Source organism: Phyllobates terribilis, unplaced genomic scaffold, assembly GCF_046119375.1.
Source record: "Phyllobates terribilis strain yellow unplaced genomic scaffold, ASM4611937v1 Scaffold_8__6_contigs__length_399053987, whole genome shotgun sequence".
Taxonomy (NCBI): Eukaryota; Metazoa; Chordata; class Amphibia; order Anura; family Dendrobatidae; genus Phyllobates; species Phyllobates terribilis.
The window spans coordinates 251,580,357-251,600,070 of record NW_027362768.1 but is presented as its reverse complement, the minus strand read 5'-3'; the positions used below and the strand labels follow the sequence as shown (position 1 = coordinate 251,600,070).

The window sequence follows — 19,714 nt, the reverse complement described above, 5'->3', positions numbered from 1 at the left end:
TCATAGTCTGGGAGTCCTTCATGTGTTTTTGAGCAAACTCTATTCGGGCTTCATATGTCTTGCACTGAGGAGAGGCTTCCGATGGGCCGCTCTGCCATAAAGGCCTGACTGGTGGAGGGCTGCAGTGATAGTTGAGTTTGTGGAACTTTCTCCCATCTCCCTACTGCATCTCTGGAGCTCAGCCACAGTGATCTTGGGGTTCTTCTTTACCTCTCTCACCAAAGCTCTTCTCCCACGATTGCTCAGTTTGGCTGGACGGCCAGGTCTAGGAAGACTTCTGGTGGTCCCAAACTTCTTCCATTTAAGGATTATGGAGGCCACAGTGCTCTTAGGAACTTTGAGTAATGCAGAAATTCTTTTGTAACCTTGGGAAGATCTGTGCCTTGCTACAATTCTGTCTCTGAGCTCCTTGGGCAGTTCCTTTGAGCTCATGATTCTCATTTGGTCTGACATGCACTGTGAGATCTTATATAAACAGGTGTGTGCCTTTCAAAATCAAGTCCTATCAGTTTAATTAAACACAGCTGGACTCCAATGAAGGAGGAGAACCATCTCAAGGAGGATCACAAGGAAATGGACAGCTTGTGACTTAAATATGAGTGTCTGAGCAAAGGGTCTGAATACTTATGACCATGTGATGTTTCAGTTTTTCTTTTTTAATAAATTTGCAAAAATTTCTACATTTCTGTTTTTTCCAGTCAAGATGGGGTGCAGAGTGTACTTTAATAAGAAAAAAAATGAACTTTTTAGAATTTACCAAATGGCTGCAATGAAACAAAGAGTGAAAAATTTAAAGGGGTCTGAATACTTTCCGTACCCACTGTATCTTTAAAAAGGGTTGCATGAAGGTAAAAAAATCATGTATTTTTTTTCTAAAAAAAAAAAAGAACAGCACCACTTTTGTGTTTGACATTGCAGTTCAGCCACTTTTAGATGAATAGGAGGTGAGCTAATATAAGACATTGCACGTCAGTGGGGGCATACATACTCCCATTTTGTTATTCAGAGATACATGATTTTTTTCTCCAGCTGGTTCTAGGAGGCACAAATTGTAATTTTCAATTTTTGTTGCATGTGATACTAAGAATGCAAACAGTGACACTTATAAGAAATAATTAAAGGTATAGTGACTATAACTGTACTTCCAGGTATAAATTAACATTTATGTGCTATAGTACTTGCATTAAGGGGAATCTGTTATCAGGTTTTTTCTATGTAATCCAAGAGCACTGTGATATAGTGGAAGAGAGCCTAATTCCATCAGTGTGTCACTTACTGGGCTGTTTTGCTGTTTCAATACAATCAATGTTTTATCAAGAGGAGATTATCATACAGGACAACTGGCCTCCTGGATCCTGATACAACCAAGCCCCCAGCACTGATTTCCAGGTCTCTGTCACTATATAGTGTACACAGAAAGCTGTGGTGTGGGCGGGTATATACACAGCTCAACATCTTAGATCTGCAGCGGAGAAAACTGTGATTCTATCATAAGTGTTGCACCCAATAAACTAAGTGGTACGTCACTGGAATCAGGGTCTCTCTCCCTACCTCATGCTGCTGTCGGATTACATAACAAAACCTGCTGACATATTTTCTTTAAGCTTTAAAGGAGTTGTCTGTTTTCATTGAAAATTGGACGATAGGCCAATAATTCTTGAAGATGGCAGCAATGTTCCATTTCCAACATGTGACCACAGCAGCCAGAATCTGGCCTCTGCGTCTGCATCACTGCTGAGGCCAATGATTAGCTGGAGCTGGCACATGCTATAGATGGGACATCACCGCTGTAGCCCTGTAAACAAAGATTGTGGAGACTGGAGTGGCAGGGGCTTCAGCGGGTAAGTAGTGCTTATGTTGTGTTTTTAAAGTATAACTGCATTTTCAGGTGAGTTTTCAGAATAAGCTTTTATATGTGTGTATATGAGGAAGGACTATTTCTGGCCATCAAATTACTTTGTCTAGAAGTTTTCCCCTCTGAATTAGAGGCTTAAGTGTTTTTATTTTCCGGGTGTTCAAATGGGATTCAGATAAAGCCCTTGATGGAGCTATAGACTACAATATACCTGAACGCTTTCTTGGATGCACTGCATAAATCCGTTGTAAAGCTACCGTAACACTGTCATACACCTTCTAAGTTTCACCTGCACACTGCTGCAACTGAAAGTGAAGATTCAGCAGGAAAGCCAGTTCTCTGTCTCCTAAGCATCTCTATCCAGCACTGTTACTCCTGAAATTAATAAAATGAATAAATACCCTGCAGTAAATAAATAAGTAGCAATAGTGCATGAAAATATAGGGTCCTTGGTTAACATAATTTTGATCAAAAAAACGTTAAAGCCATCACGTCAAGGTGACCCCATTCAGGACGGTTCTAACCTCTAATATTAAAACCTTACCATATGTCTAATGACGTGAATAAGGGCAGACAAGGACCAATGCCCCGACTAAAGGACACCCAGCAGTGGGTAGCTATATAAACATAATGTCCAGTGCAAAGAAAAGGGAGGCCACACACTTGTTTGCACAGAGTGCAAAAACCTGAAACAAAAACCTAAAGAAATGAACTGGAGTATCAGTTGGTGTGCATGCAGTGTGTAGGCACATATTCACACTAGCCGCTAAACAGATAAAACCTAGAATAAAAACAAAGTGAACAAATACCCTGCAGTAAATAAATAAATAGCAATAGTGCATGAAAATATAGGGTACTTGGTTAACATAATTTTGATCAAAAAAATGTAAACGCCATCCCACAACGTCACGGTGACCCTATAGGGTGGGATGGCTTTTACGTTTTTGTTTCTTTTATCAAAAGTGTTATCCAATTACCCTATGTTTTCATGCACTATTGCTATTTATTTACTGCAGGGTATTTGTTCATTTTAATAATTTCATAAGTAGCACAGCGCTGGATAGAGATGCTTAGAAGACAGAGAACTTGCTTTACTGTTGAATCTTCACTTTCAGTTGCAGGAGTGAACACAAGATCACATGAAATACAAATAAATGCCAGTGGACAGTCCTGGGGTCAGCTTTTCTTATATTATCCCCTTTTATATGGTATGTCTACTTTGATATGTACTGAGAATCATTTATACTCACAAATAAATGCCAAATGGACAAAATAGTGTTTCATATGATCTTGTGTTCATGTCTGTATACAGACCTATAAATCCTATTCAGGGAATATAACATTGTTATTTATATAATACCCATCTTTTATATGTTTGGTGTCCTGGAGTTTTTCTTTTCCTGTGTTATTTATATGGCATATTTGCCCTTTTGATACATATTGAAGGTCTCTTACACTTGTTTATTTGTATCTTATAATGACCCGGCTACCATATTTTATACACAGACCTTAAAATTTAACTCCGGGAATATAACCTTAGCATTTATTTTTTACTACACCCGTACTCTATACGTTTTGTTGTGAAGTTTCATTGTGTATGGCCTAACTCTCCCCCCCCATTTTTCATAGTGTGTTTAATTTTATGTAACATAATAGACTCTGGTCTTTGTAGAGACAGACCCCAAAAGATTTGCAGCTGTAATTGCAAGTAAATGGTGGTCATACAAACTATTGGCTCAGGGAGGCTGAATGCAAATGCTCATCTCAATTTTCAGATTTATATTTTTCAAATATTTAGAAAACCCATGTATCATTTCCTTTACACTTCATAAATACTTGCTGCTTTGTATTGTTATGTCACATAAATCCAAATAAAATAAATGTAAGTTTATGGATGTAATGTGAAAAAATGTGGAAAAGTTAATGGGGTATGAACAGTGTTTCAATGCACTGTAAGATGAATGACATAAAAAAGCATGAAAAACGTTGCCATTATTGCCATTTTTGTTAATCTTTGCTGAAAAATATTAAGTAAAAATTCCTATCAACTCCATGGTACTAATAAAACCTACAGCCCGTTCTGCAAAAATGCAAGCTCTAAGGCCATGTGCCCACGATGCAGAAATGCTGCATATTTTTTCCGCTTCTCCCTGGCAGGAAAAACGCATGCGGGTTTTACATGCGTTTTTCCCGCCAGGTAGAAGCGTTTGTCAAGCGTTTTTGCATGCATTTCTACATGCTGGTTATCAATCGCTTTTCCAAGCGATTTTAGCATCACTTGGAAAAGTGCTTGACAACTTGTTCACACTATATAAATCCATGCAACCGGCATGGATTTATAGTAGTGTGACCAAGTTAGTTAAAAAAAAAAGAATAAGAATTGTAAAAAAATAAAGATTATACTTACCTTCCGATGTCCTCCCGGTGTTTTCTCCGCTCCGTCCGGTGTCTTGGGCGGCTCGTGGTGTTGTGAAGGACCTGCGGTGATGTCATTGAGTCATGTGTCAGGTAACATGACTCAATGACGTCATGGTAGGTCCTTCACAACACCGCGACCCATACAGCCGACCAGACGGAGCGGAGAAAACACCGGGAGGACATCAGAAGGTAAGTATAATCTTTTATTTTTTATTTTAAATTCTTTTTTTAACAGGTACCATGGTACCCAGGTCTGGATGAGAGTCTCTTCTTCTCCAGACCTGGGTACCATCCGCACATTGAACCGTGTGATATCCGCATGTGCAGATGCAGTGATGCAGATGTCACGCGGTCCAATGCAAGTCAATGGCTGCTTGTCCACTATGCGTTTTTCAAGCATTTTTGCCGTGGAATTTCCGCAGCGAAAACTCTTAAAAAACGTTTGGTAATACGTGCCCCATGGTCCCCAATGATAATCCGCATGTGCTGTGCACATGCTGCGGAAATTTCCGCTGCGGATTATCATTGCGGAAAAATACGCAGCATGTCCATTAATTTTGCGGACACGCAGCGTAATTGCCGCCATTTACTTGGCATTGAAACGTTTGATATCTTCATCACTACATGTGTACATGCGGATATGAAGCGATTCAATGTGCGGATGGTACCTAGGCCCGGAGAAGAGGAGACTCTCATCCAGACCTGGGTACCATAGAAACTGTAAAAAAAAAGAATTTAAAACAAAAAATAAAGATTATACTTACCTTCCGATGTCCCCCGGTCTCCATAGCGATGCGTGCGGTGTGTTGGGCGGCTCACGATGTTGTGTGGACCTGACATGACGTCATTGAGTCATGTGACAGGTCATGCGACTGCTGACGTCGGCGGTCGCATGACCTGTCACATGACTCAGTGACGTCATCGCAGGTCCTTCACACCACCGGGGAGACCGGACGGAGCGGAGAAGGAGACCGGGGGCCATCGGAAGGTAAGTATAATCTTTATTTTTTACCATTCTTATCCTTTTTTTTTTTTTTTTTTTTTAACTATTACTTGGTCACACTATATAAATCCATGCCGGTTACATAGATTTATATAGTGTGACCAAGTTGTCAAGCACTTTTCAAATGATGCTAAAAATCGCTTGGCCCGGACTGCATCCCCCCATAGGGGGCTTAAGGGGAGGGCCGCATGACTCAGGAGGTCTGCTAGGCCGTAATTTGGGGTGGTAAGGGGTTAATGTAAGGAATAGAGTTTTGGGCGCGAATTTGTAGGGGAGGAGTATAGGGGCAGGGGGATAGTACGGGGTTATCTGATTGGTTATTGGGGGGTATCTCTGTGGGGGGTCTATAAGGTGAGGGATGGTGGGGGTAGTCCATTCGGGAAAAGTTTAACGTACCTGAATCTCCCGCCCACCCGCCCTATTTGCTTAGCAATTTTGCATATTGTTCATTATTAAATTGTCACAGCGATTGGCGGAAAAGGAGGGGGGTTTTGAAGGCGGTTGCTTACATCGAAGGAGGACGGGGGAGCCCACTGCAGGGATGGGTGACGCCCATCGGTGTTAAGCGGGTGTTAAAATTTAAAACGGGTCCCTACTGAGCGAGGTCTCAGCGGGACATTTCTGGATGGGCAACAGTCCGCTGGGTTCCCCCTGGGCCGGTTGCGGTGCGGCTAGGGGTGGCATGGTGGAGCTGTTTGTTGCAGTTTTTCAAAATGTATGGGCAACAGTCAGCTGGGTCCCTCTGGGCCGGTTGTGGTGCGGCTGGGGGTGGCATGGTGGAGCTGTTTCTTGCAGTTTTTCTCCAAAAATGGTGGAGCCTTCAATTCCCCTCCTCCTTTTTCAGAGTTAATTTAATGTTAATTAATGTTATTTATGTTTATATGCTGTTATATAATAAATGAGGCTGCTGTGGCCATTATATCCAATGTCACAGTGTGGTGGTTTTTATTTATAGTAAGTGGGGGGGTTTCAGTGGGCTGCGTATAGTAGGCCGTATAGTCATACATTCCGAAGTCAAGCGCTTGATAACCCGCATGCAGAAATGCATGCAAAAACGCTTGACAAACGCTTCTACCTGGCGGGAAAAACGCATGTAAAAACCGCATGCGTTTTTCCTGCCAGGGAGAAGCCGAAAAAATGTGCAGCATTTCTGCATCGTGGGCACATAGCCTAATACAGAAAAATAAAGAAGGGCTCTTACAATATGACTATCAAAACAAGTGAGTTTATACACATAGAAAGTAGTGTTGAGCGAGTATGTTCTGTCCGAGTACGCTCGTGCTGAGCTCCGAGTATTTATAGCTGCTCGGTGATATGGTTGAATCACTCCCGTGTGCATGATTTGCAACTGTTTGACAGCTTTATTACATGGGAGGATTGTCTATTTCTTACACATTCCTCACATGTAATAAAACTGTCAAACAGTCGCAAATCATGCACACGGGAGTGATTCAACCATATCACCGAGCAGCTATAAATACTCGGAGCTCAGCCCGAGCATACTCGGCGAAAGGGTTAATAGAACATACTCGCTCAACACTAATAGAAAGTTATAAATTGGATATCAATATCATTTAACCGACCTGCGGAATTAACATTAACATGTCAATAATACTGCTTGGTGAACTCAAATTACAGATTTAATGTTTTTTACACCAATAGTGGTACCAGTATAAATTACAGCTGGTCCTGCAAAAAAAAACAAGCCCCATACAGCTCTGTTTACTGAAGAATAAAAAAGTTATGGATGTCAGAATATGGTGACCATAAAAATAATTTTTTTTAAGTCTTTTGTTGTGCAAAAGTAGAAAAACATAATAAAAAAAACACATATAAATTTGGTATTGCCATGATTGTATCGAACCTAAGAATAAAGATAACATGTCAATTATACCAAACACTGAATGGAAAATTGTGAGACTTATGGCTTTCAGAATATGGCAATCCCAAAACAATTTTTTTTTTTCAGAATGTATTAAATGTACAAAAGTAATACACAATAATATTATAGTTTCATTGCCATATTCGTAATGACCCACAGAAGAAAGTTAACACTTTATTTATGCAGCACGTCGAATAGCGTTAAAATTATAATGCAAAAAAGAAACCTGCCATTTTGTTTCTATTTTTTTCCAAAAAGAGTTAATAAAAGTTTGGTAATAAGTGCTATGAACCCTGAAATACTGCCACTAAGAAATACAACCTTCCTCCCCGTCCCCAAACAAAACAACCCTCATATGACTATGTCACCCAAAAAATAAAAATGTCAGCTGGAACGGGACAATAAAACTGATAAAAAAGGTCTGGCATAAAGGCGAAAACTGGTTTTAATGCCAAGGGCTTAATGTCACATAATGTGTACATGTCAGTTGAAAAAGAGATTGGAATATTTTTGAGTGAAAAAATAAAGAACTTAACACCCTTAGACTAACACTTTGTTGAAGTACCGTTTGAATTTATAACAGGATCCAGTCTTTTTGGATAGGAGTCAGTCAGCGTGGCACATCTAGACTTGGCAATCTTTGCCCTCTCTTCTATGCAGTAATGGTCCAAATCTGTCAGATCGCGAGGGCATCTCCTGTGTACAGCACCCTCCTCAGATTATCACACAGGTTTTCAGTTGGATTCAGGTTTGGGCTCTGGCTGAGCCATTCCAAAACTTTGATCTTCTTTTGGAGAAACCATTACTTTGTTGATTTGGAGGTATGCTTAGTTGTTGTGCTGAAAGGTGAAATTCCTTATAATCTTTTTTAGCAGAGGCCTGAAGGGTTTGTTGAAATTGCCTTATATTTGGAACTGTGCATAATTCCCTCCAGGTTCCGTCTGCCGAAACAAAGGCCCAAAACAAAATGTAATTTTGCCTCCACCATGCTTCACTGTGAGTATGGTGTTTTCTTGGTGAAGCACAGTGTTGACTTTGTGCCAAACATGCCCTTTGGAATTATGACCAAAAGTTCATTTTGTGCTGGATGTCCATTTCTAGATAATGTTACTGTTGTGCCAAATTTAAGCCACTTCTTGATGAACGTCTTCACAGTGTTCCATGGTATATCTAATGCCTTGAAAAAAATGTTGTGCCTTTCTTCTGACTGATAACTTTCAACAATGAGATCCTTTTGGTGTGTTGTAAGCTGTTTACGAACCATGTCTTTTTCTGTAAAATGCAACTAACAAAATGTCAGGAAAATCTTACTAGAACAGGTAAACTTTATATGGGGTTAATCAGAATCACTAAATGATATCATTTTTTTAATCAAATCATTTTTTATTAGTTTATTCCAACTTTTTTTCACTGCAACAAACTAAATACTCCAACAACTATGTGTGCCACATATGTGAGAGAAAAGAAATATCCCAGCTAACTGAAACAAAACCCAACTCTTGTGCTCTTCTGCGATGAGCAATATCACTGCAATTTTTCTGTGAATTATCCAGGAAAAAAAATAATAGATCTTTTTTTTATGCTGTATCATAAGAGTCTATTAAAACACTGAAAAGTTAGCTTAACCAAAAAGGGCATATACGTTATCCAATAGTAGAGCATTTGAACGTGGAACCTGGGGTGTTCATCCATGGACCTCATATAGCCTCAAATTTCTTCATCACGTTCCTTTTTTTATCAGTTCCTTTTTTCAAAACATGTAGGCTCATTTACCTTACTAATAAATTCTCTAATTGATGGAGGAGTAGATTGTACCCAGTGGGAAGCAATATGTTTCCTAGCCACATAAAGTAATCTGGATAAACCGATGGGAGTCCTACTTGGGAAAATCTTGTATAATACCCAGTGTACATAATTTAGGATCTGGATCCATTACCATAAATTCTATTGCTTTTATCTAGAACTCTATTTCAGAAGGGGCCGATGTTAGTACACTCCCACATCATATGCATCAGGATAAACACATCTCGGACAAATAGAATTTTGTCTAATTCCAATCCTATGTTGGAATGTTGGAGTTGTATATTTCCTGTAAATAAGGTATAATTGTGATAGTCTCTGTGCTTCAGTTAGAGAAAGACTGGGTGTTAAGCTTAGTATAGAGTTCCATTACTCCTCAGTGACCTCTCCTACATCTGTCTCCCATGCTTTAACCCCTTTAACGCCCATGACGTACTAATACGCGTCTGTGCCCTGGGCTTTAAGAGCCTGACCCGTATTAGTACGTCATGGCGATCGCGCGCGCACAGGCTGTGCGGGCGCGATCGCCGCCGGGTGTCAGATGATTGTCACAGCTCACACCCGATACTATGTGCAGAGAGCGGTCCTGCACCGCTCCCAGCACATTAACCCCAGCAATGCTGCAATCGAAGTCGATCGCAGCATTGCGGAGGCAAGGGGAGGTGATCGCCGATACTCACCTCCTCTTCCGGCCTCCAGCGCTGTCTGCCGCGGCTTCCCGGGTGTTGCCATGATGACCCGATGTCGTCATAACAACATCCGGGTCACCAGACAGCAGGAAGATTGTTTGGACATGCGCAGTGCATCTCCAAACTATCTTCTCCCTGTCCAGCGCTGACAGCCTGCATGGCACAGGGATGGTGCTGCATTCCTGTGCCATGCAGGCGATCAGAATAAAAAAAGTGAAAGTCCCATAGTGGAACAAAGTAAAAAAACTGACTGAAAGTGAAAAAAATTTTTTTTAAAAAATTGTAAAAATATAATAAAAAAAATAATCCACTAAAAATAAAAATATGATGTACCCATCAATAAATATTATTCTGAAAAAAAAACAAACAAACAATAAAAGTACACATATTTGGTATCGCCGCGTCCTTAACGACCTGACCTAGAAAACTGTTCCACTAGTTAACCCCTTCAGTGAACACGGTAAAAAAAAAAAAAACAAAGCAAAAAACAATGCTTTATCATCATACCGCCAAACAAAAAATGGAATAACACGCGATCAAAAAGACGAATATAAATAAAAATGGTACAGCTGAAAACGTCATCTCATCCCGCAAAAAACAAGCCGCCATACAGCTCCATTATCCGAAAAATCAAAAAGTTAGAGCTCTCAGAATAAAGCGATGCAAAAAAATATTTTTTTCTATAAAATAGCTTTTACTGTGTAAAAGCGCCAAAACATAGAAAACTATATAAATGTGGTACCGCTGTAAATGTACTGACCCGAAGAATAAAGCTACCTTATCAATTTTACCACACCCGGAGCAGAATAAAAAAATGTAAAAAAACACAATTCCTGAATTGTTGCTTTTTGTTTAATCTGCCTCCCAAAAATAGGAATAGAAAGCGATCAAAAAATGTCACGTGCCTGAAAATGGCACCAATAAAAACGTCAACTCATCCCACAAAAAACAAGCCATCACATGACTCTGTCTGCCAAAATATGGCGATGCAAAAACTAGATTTTACAAAATATGTGTCTTTTAGTGTGTGACAGCTGTCAATCATAAAAACCCGATTTGATTCTGGTATCGCTGTAATCGCACCGACCCGAAGAATAAAGTAATCTCATCACTTATACCGCATGAGGAACGGCGTAAAAAATAAACGCTAGGGCTGGGGTTGGGGTTGTTTTTTATTTCCAATGTAAAAAAAAAACAACAAAAAAAAACGACGATATGGCGACTAGTGTTGAGCGCAAGTGCTCGCTACTTGAGTTTGCATCGGGTGCTCGGGTATGCAATAAGTATCGCGGGTGCTCGAGTCTCCGCCCCATATGCTTCGCGGCCAAAAAAAACTCGCGGGGATTGCCTGCCATGCACGAGCGATCCCCGCATGTTTTTTTGGGGGTGTCTAATAACCGTGAAACATGCGGGCGGGGACTCGAGCATTTCACTTGAGCACCCGTGATACATGGTGCATACCTGAGTACCCGATGCAAACTCAAGTAGCGAGCACTTGCGCTCAAGAGTAATGACAACTTATTCAATATGATGACCTAATGTTATCAAATTCTGTGTCGTACCTCTGGGTTCAAAATGTTCACTATACCCCTTAATAAAATCCTTGAGGGGTATAGTTTCCAAAATGGGGTCACTTGTGGGGGAGCTCCACTGTTTAGGCACATCAGGGCCTCTCCAAACGTAACATGGTGTCCGCTAACAATTTGAGCCGATTTTCCATTCAATTTGTTAGCGGACACCATGTTGCGTTTGGAGAGCCCCTGATGTGCCTAAGCAGTGGAGCTCCCCCACAAGTGACCCTATTTTGGAAACTAGACCCCCCAAGGCACCTATCTAGATGCATAGTGAGCACTTGGAACCCTCAGGTGCTTCACAAATTGATTCTTAAAAATGAAAAAGTGGAAAAAAAAATACTTTTTCATTTTTACGAATCAATTTGTGAATCACCTAGGGGTTCCAAGTTCTCACTATGCATCTAGATAGGTGCCTTGGGGGGTCTAGTTTCCAAAATGGGGTCACTTGTGGGGGAGCTCCACTGTTTAGGCACATCAGGGGCTCTCCAAACGCAACATGGCGTCCTCTAATTATTCAAGCAAATTTTACAATCAAAAAGTCAAATGGCGCTCCTTCCCTTCCGAGCCCTGCCGTGCGCCCAAACAGTGGTTTTTCCCCACATATGGGATATCTGTGTGCCCAGGGGAAATTGCACAACAAATTTTGGGGTCCATTTTTTCCTGTTACCCCTGCGAAAATAAAAAAAATTGGGTCTAAAGTAACATTTTTGTGAAAAAAGTTAAATGTTCATTTTTTTCTTCCACATTCCAAAAATTCCTGTGAAGCACCTGAAGGGTTAATAAAGTTCTTGAATGTGGTTTTGAGCACCTTGAGGGGTGCAGTTTTTAGAATGGTGTCACTTTTGGGTATTTTCTGTCATAAAGACCTCTCAAAGTGACTTCAAATGTGATGTGGTCCCTAAAAAAATGGTTTTGTAAATTTTGTTGGAAAAATTAGAAATCGCTGGTCAACTTTTAACCCTTATAGCTCCCTAACAAAAAAAATTTTTGTTCCAAAATTGTGCTGATATAAAGTAGACATGTGGGAAATGTTATTTATTAACTCTTTTGTGTGACATATCTCTCTGATTTAAGGGCATAAAAATTCAAATTTTGAAAATTGCAAAATTTTCGCCAAATTTCCTTTTTTTTCACAAATAAACACAAGTGATATCGAAGAAATTTTACCACTATCATGAAGTACAATATGTCACGAAAAAACAATCTCAGAATCAGGGGGATCCGTTGAAGCGCTCCAGAGTAATTACCTCATAAAGTGACAGTGGTCAGAATTGTAAAAATTGGCCTGGTTATTAACGTGCAAACCACCTTGGGTTGTAAAGGGGTTAATTGGTAAAGGGAGTTTATTCGAAAAACATTTAGTAAGTACCTCTATAACTTATAGATCAAGCTTCTCGTGTTCCACAGGAAATTACACTCTGGAACACTTGGGATAAATGATAATAGAACCCCAATAAGAGTATATTAAGCCCAATAAATAGTTTTTATTAAATGCAATATAATTAAAATATACTTATAAACAATATAAAGCACAGATGCTGCTGTGTGTAAGCGTTGTCCCATACAATAACAAGCGACTTAATGTGCACACTGTGCTGAATTCTATAATGAATCAGGAAAATGCTTTTCGGGATAATTTTCCTCTAGTGACATAGTGGGTAAAACAAATACAATTTAGGCATCTAAATAGTGGGCATTTCTGGTAATAGTGCATCGGTATACAAACAGAGGCACTGGGGCATTAATGCCATTTTTACTGAAATTCCCCTTCCTACCAATGATAATGGGCGATGACACCAAGCATTGATCTTATCTGTAGACTTATCTAAGAGCGGTGTCAGAGTGAGAAGGATAAAGTCTTGGGGTTTGGCAGTTATTTAGATTCACAAATATTTGAATTGTTTCACCATTTGTATATTGGTGTGATCCATCAAAAAGGGGATACAATAGTGGATTTAAGGACAACTCATCCCAATCTATGAAAAGTTCTGACCACTTTCCGTATTCCTCTGTAATAGTCATAACTGGGTCAATTGAAGAGGGAATATCCCCCAAAAACAAAAGCATATCATCAGCATTGAGAGATATGTGTTCTTCCACATCACCACATTTACATACTACCATTTCCAGAGAAGCCTTCAGCATACACGCTAGGGGCGCTATAGCAAAAAAACAGGGGGACAGGACATCCCTGCTGTGTGCCCTTCCCCAGTGTCAATGCCCCTCATAAGTCTGCAGTCACATAGAGTAATGCTTTGGCATAATTAAAAGATAACACTGCCTTTGGCCCAGTACCTCGGGCGCTTAACTGGAGGTTCAAGAAGAGACGCCTTAAGTTAATAGCTGTATATTTATTAGGCATAAAATCCGACTGATCACTGTGAATGCTCTCAATAATGACACCAGCAAACATATTTGCCAATAAATTTATATCAGCTGGGAGTAAGGAAAAAGGTCTGTAAGAGACAGGAACACATGATTCATCACTTGGTTTAATAATTAACACTCCATCATGGATTCTAGGAGGTGTCCTGTAAGTAAACCTTCCTGAGAGAATTTTAAAAGCTGAGGTAGAAGAATTTTGTTATAATGTTTGTAAAACTCTCCGTGGATTCCATCTGATCCCAGAGTCTTCTCATTCGGGAACCACTGCAGCACTTCCTCCAGTTCTTCCAGACTAAGGGATCTTTCAAGTGTCATCACCACCTTCTCTGAACTTTTTGGTATATTAATCTGGCATCAGCTTTTTGCTATGTAATATGTGAGCACCATGATGTAGAGGCTGAGAGCCTGATTGCAGCAATGCATAACTTACTAGGCTGTATGTTGTTTCAGTGCAATCAGTGTTTCATCAGGAGATTATCCTTGCAGGACAAGGTATCTCTGCGTCCTAATCAACTGCTCTGTGTAACCACGCTTTCATTACTGATTAGCAGCTTTCTGTCTGTACACAGTGTACACAGAAAGCTGCTAATCAGTGATGTGGTCAGGGTTATATAGGGCTCAGGATTCAGAGCACTGCTAGATCTGCAGCAGAGAAAATAGGCAGAGACCTGTCAATCCAGAGTAGCAGGGTGAGAGAAGCTGCCGGGGGCCCGCTTGTCTGACTAGTCTACAACGCAGTCTCGGTCCCCGGCAGCTATTGAAGTATGATTCTCTCAGAGAGGGCTCAGCGTTTCAGAGTCAAACATACCTGGCTGAGATCATACAGGCAGTGCCTGATTTATGCTGCCCACAGCTTGGACGGCATGTATCAGCTGTCAGATTCTGGAAGTACTTCTCATAGTATGGTGGGGGAATTCAACCAGAATTATATTTGAGTTAAAAAAGACATACATACATATCTCCCCTCTACATCTATCGATGACTTTATACAAATGAAATGGAGCAGCGGACTAACACACCGACTCCTCGGGCATGAGTTGAGTACACCGAGTGGTAAGAGAAGCCAACCCAAGGACATTGAATATTTTGAATACTGTCCTTTATCAAATATATCTTGGAGAAGCATTTTATATCAGGCTGAATTTGACGAAACCATGAAAGCGCTTCTTATTGGCGTCTCACATGCCTCTCATATTACAGGCAATTATATGTACATTTTGACCCATTACGATACACAGAGAGTATGAACTCCGACAGTGGATGGGAACGCGCAAAGTGTTCAGTGTAGGTGTCCTCTCAATGATGAGGAGGATAGCCTTTTGTGTCCTGCATAACAGTAATACAATGTGTGTCTCCTGCATGGTGCCATCAGCAGTAACTCCTCCAGCACGGTTGTTCCCAGCACCACTGGGATTAGGCAGCACTGCTGTGCTAGCTCTTGAAACTCATACAGCTGGCACAGCAGTCCTGGTTACAACCGTGCTGGAGGAGTTACTGCTGATGGCACCATGCAGGAGACACACATTGTATTACTGCCTATGCAGGACACAGCGCTATCCTGAGCATTCAGAGGAGGATACTTCATCATTGCTTTTAGACATTCTTTTTTGTGTTTCTGCATTACTTTTGATACTGTATTCTGTCTTAACCCTAGACTGAACAAAATAAATAAATACCTTGATAGAAGTAAATAGGTAAAAGTAGTAGTACATATGAATAACATTGGGTACTTAGTAAACACCGTTTTTGATTAAAAAAACGTAGAAGCCATCCCACCAGTGTCAAGGTGTACCCAAGTTTGGGATGGTCCTAACCTCTAATATTAAAACCTTACCCTGCGTCATAGTGACGTCCTGTGTGAATAAGGGCTGAGCAGGACCGGGTCCCAAACATGGACACACAGCTAGTGAGAAGCTTTTTTTGTATTCTGTCTTAGTAACTATGATTTGCTAATCTTTATGTACCCTTGTCTTGTCCTTTTCCAAGCGCTCCAAGCAGTTCTTTTGTGCTTTTGTTGTCTGAAAATGTTTTATTGGATAAAATGTCCTGTCCCTTCATTCTAGTCTATGGGGCTTTATGGCACTGGGCTGTTTCCATCACCCCATAAACTTCCAATGTAGCAGTGGCACTTGAGTGAATAATGCTCCAATCAACCTATTCCTCCCTTCATTTATACTATGCTGAGGAACCGGGTGTTTGGGACCACTATTCTTCTAATCAGTAAAGGTCACAGCAGTGGTGCCCCAGCGATCAGACTTTTATTACAAATTCCCTGTGGATAGGTAATAAAAGTCCATATTGGCATGATCCATTTAAGGTTAATTGATGCCAGGGTACAGTGATATCAACAATTTGTTAATTCATGATTTAGGCACATTGGCAATTCTATAGGGCTTTACACATTACTTTATCTATGTTCAATTTATTTTTGTTTACTTTTTATTAGGCATTTACATTCCTGTGAATGACATTGAAGCGCCCGAAAAATTCAGAGGCATAGGAATCCGCATTGAAGACGATGTTGTGATTACAGAACAGTCGCCCTTGGTTCTGTCAGCTGATTGTCCCAAAGAAGTATATGAGATACAACATGTGTGTTTGCAAAATCATTGATATCAGATTTGAATGAAACGTAGTATATGAAAGAATGTGATACAAGACATAGGTCATCCAATGACTATATATACCTGTCTATATATACTTAACTGTATACTTCAAATAAAGTGTTTTATATTTAATTGAATTACCGTATTTTTCAGACTATAAGACTCACCTAGGTTTTAGAGGAGGAAATTGAAAAAAAATTTAAGCAAAAAATGTGGTCATGATGCCCTGTTAAGGGGGAGGGGGTCTGCTGCTGACAATGTTATAGGGGTAATGACCCCCAATTCTGTTGATATCCCCCATCCTGATATATATGGCCCCCTCTTTCCTGTTATACGTGGCTCTCATCCCCATCCTGATGTGCATGGCACCCCAATCCACCATCCTGGTATGCATGGCCCCCAAATCCCCCATCCTCATATGCATGGCCCCCCTCATCCCTATTCCTGGTATGTGTGGCACACTTCATCCTGGTATGTATGCCCCCCCCCTCACACCCATCCTGGTATGTATGGCACCTTCATTCCTTTTCCTGCTATGTATGGCACTCTTCATCTCTGTATGTATGGCCCCCCTCATCCTGGTATGTAAGACACCCTGCATCCCTGTATGTATGGCCCCCCTCATGTTTCATCCCTGTATGTATGGCCACCCTCATCCTTGTATGTATGGCCCCCCTCATGCCTCATCCCGGTATGTATGGCCCCCTCATCCCCGTATGCTTGGCACCCTCTGATCAATGTTGTGCTGCACAGAAAAAAAAATAAACAATTATACTCCCCTCCTCTCTCCTCCAGCGCTGTGTCACGCTCTGTGCCGGAATAGTCACTGCTCCCCACGCCGGGACTGCGTGCATTCATGGGGAGCAGTGACCATTCATTCTTCTTAATAGCGCGCACACTGTAGCCGCAACGCGGCTGTCAGCATGCCCGCTATTAAAGTCCATGAATATTCACCACACCCATGGTTCTTTTTACTCAGCAGTGGTTTTCATCTTGGAATTCTGCCATGCATGCCATTTTTGCCCAGTCTCTTTCTTATGGTGGAGTCATGAACACAGACCTTAACTGAGGCAAGTGATGGCTGCAGTTTTGTGTATGTTGTTGTGGGGTCTTTTGTGACCTCTTAGATGAGTCGTCCTTGCACTCTTGGGGAAATTTTGGTCAGCTGGCCACTCCTGGGAAGGCTCACCACTGTTCCATGTTTTTGCCACTTGTGGATAATGGCTCTCACTGTGGTTCGCTGGAGTCCCAAAGCTTTAGAAATGGCTTTATAAACTTTTCCAGACTGATAGATCTCAATTACTTTCTCATTTGCTCCTGAATTTCTTTGGATTGCAGCATGATGTGTAGCTTTTGAGGATCTTTTGGTCTACTTCACTTGGTCAGGCAGGTCTTATTTAAGTGATTTCTTTGATTTAGAACAGGTGTTGTAGTTAGTAATCAGGCCTGTGTTTGGCTAGGGAAATTGAACTCCGTTTCCCAAAGATGTGATAAGCCAAAGTTAATTTATGTTTTAAGGGAGGGGGATAACTTTTTCACACAGGGCCCTGTAGGTTTGGATTTCTTTTTCCCTTAATAAAGACCATCATTTAAATCTGCATTTAATGTTTACTTGTGTTGTCTTTGTCTAATATTTAAATTTGTTTTGTGATCTGAAACATTTAGGTGTGACAAACATGCAAAATAATAAATCAAGAAGGGGCAAACACTTTCACACCACTGTAAATGGAGTTAAAATAGCTTCATGGGGTTTAAGTGTAACAGCCTTATAGAGGCCTTCTGAGCTATTATGATGCTCCAAATATGAGGGTTGTCTTTAATATCAGGCTAGATATTTGTCAATTTAGTATTCAGTAATGCTCAAAGGTTAATGGGAAACCCGAATCAAGTAGCATATAGTGTAAGATGGCTGCGTGACGAGGGAAGATAGGTATCACCCAGGTTGGTAGCCTCGGTGATGTAAGCCTGTAAAAGCAGGCACCAGCATGTATAGTGCTGAGAGTTAATAGGGCTTGTCAGGACTGGGTTTACAGAGATGGCTGGGACTGGCTGCTCACATATCCCCACTCCAGGGGATTAGTGATGGACCTATCGTCCATCCAATCAAAAACATTTCTCATAATGGCTGCAATATTTTTACTTCTCAGCTAAGGCAGGCTGAGGCCCTCTAAAAATCTAGATTGCTATAGTTTAAATATGCAAAATTTTCTAATTTTACCCCCTTTCAAATAAAGGATCTAAAGGATTTTTTCAATCTTAGCTCATCAGATTTGTTAATTAAGAGTGGTAAGGTCTGAAAGCAGAAAAACAATTTTGGAAAGGAGGTAATTCTGATAAGATGGATTTGACCCATGAAAGAGAGTTGTGAAGGTGCCCAAGATTGCATTTCCTGAATAACTTTTGAAGTCCAGTAATTGAAGAAACATTCTCCTTATAAAGTTAGTGAAAATTTTCTGTGATTTCCAAACATGAAATAGCTTCAGTTTTCCAAGTAAAGAGAAAAACCCTCTTTCAGTCCCCTTGTAATTCACCTGAAGATAGCCAAAGCTTGGGATGCCAACAGCCTTCCTGGTCTATAACCCCAGCATAAATATTTGTTTTCCTGATATGCCAACTGGGAAGAGGTGTGTTCATGAAGGACTGAATCCAGAGCTTTTTTAGTTCCTTGGACTCATTGGGCCACCAAGATCTTAATGAGTTTATATGCTTTGGTAAGGTTGGAAAGTAAGGGATTTTTTTTTCCTTTGTCTAGGTACATATGAAATTATATGGCCCATAAGGACTGTTTTTATGTTGCTCAATGCTTATGTTAGGCCATTTATTATCTAAATGGCCTAAATTATCAGTGCCATATTTCTTCCTTTGTGTCTCCAGAATTCTGATTAGAGAATTTATTGAGCAGCAGGAGTACTGCTTGGTTAAAGTCTATACACCAAATGCACCTAACCATCTCTTTTTTTTTTTTTTTTTTTTTTTTTTTTTATATACAAAACTCTGAGAAACTTCAGGAATGACAACCCTCTGATCTAATCATTGGAGATCTGAATAATCTTCATGTCTACTTTATGGTTACATGAGGTCCTCCTCCTTCTCCTAGAACATTCCTACTCCCTGACGTCCTAAACAACCTTGATTTAACAAATGCACGGCATCTGTATCACCCAACTGAAAATTATTATAAATTTTATTCATGTGTACATGACATTCTTGATTATTGGCTTATTAAATCAAGTCTCTTGCACAGATTTCAGGCAGTTAATATACAACAACTCCACGTTTCAGACCATGCTTTAGTTACTCTGATATTAGGTCTCCCAATTCATAAATCAATGACTTTAAGATGGAGATTTCCTCTCACATCTATACAACTCAGATGATTTTAGATGCTTAAATCTACCTGCAGGGTCTTTTACCACTTCAATTACGGAAAGATCAAGGTCATTTCAGAAAGAATCAGAGCACCCCTTTTTTCCTTAGTATATGGCGCTTTTTAACATTCATG

At 40.4% G+C, this 19,714-nt stretch overlaps 1 protein-coding gene across 3 annotated transcripts in view; it reads left to right on the top strand.

Moving 5' to 3' along the window:
- XPNPEP3 (X-prolyl aminopeptidase 3) overlaps positions 1–16,344 on the top strand; it is an 88,722-nt gene extending 72,378 nt beyond the window's left edge. For all 3 annotated transcript variants that reach the window (XM_073644158.1, XM_073644160.1, XM_073644161.1), the window contains one exon: positions 16,053–16,344. In XM_073644158.1, the coding sequence (XP_073500259.1) occupies positions 16,053–16,219 (167 nt within the window). In that variant the 3' untranslated portion in view covers positions 16,220–16,344. The remainder of the gene's footprint in view (positions 1–16,052) is intronic.
- The last annotated feature ends 3,370 nt before the right edge of the window (positions 16,345–19,714 follow it).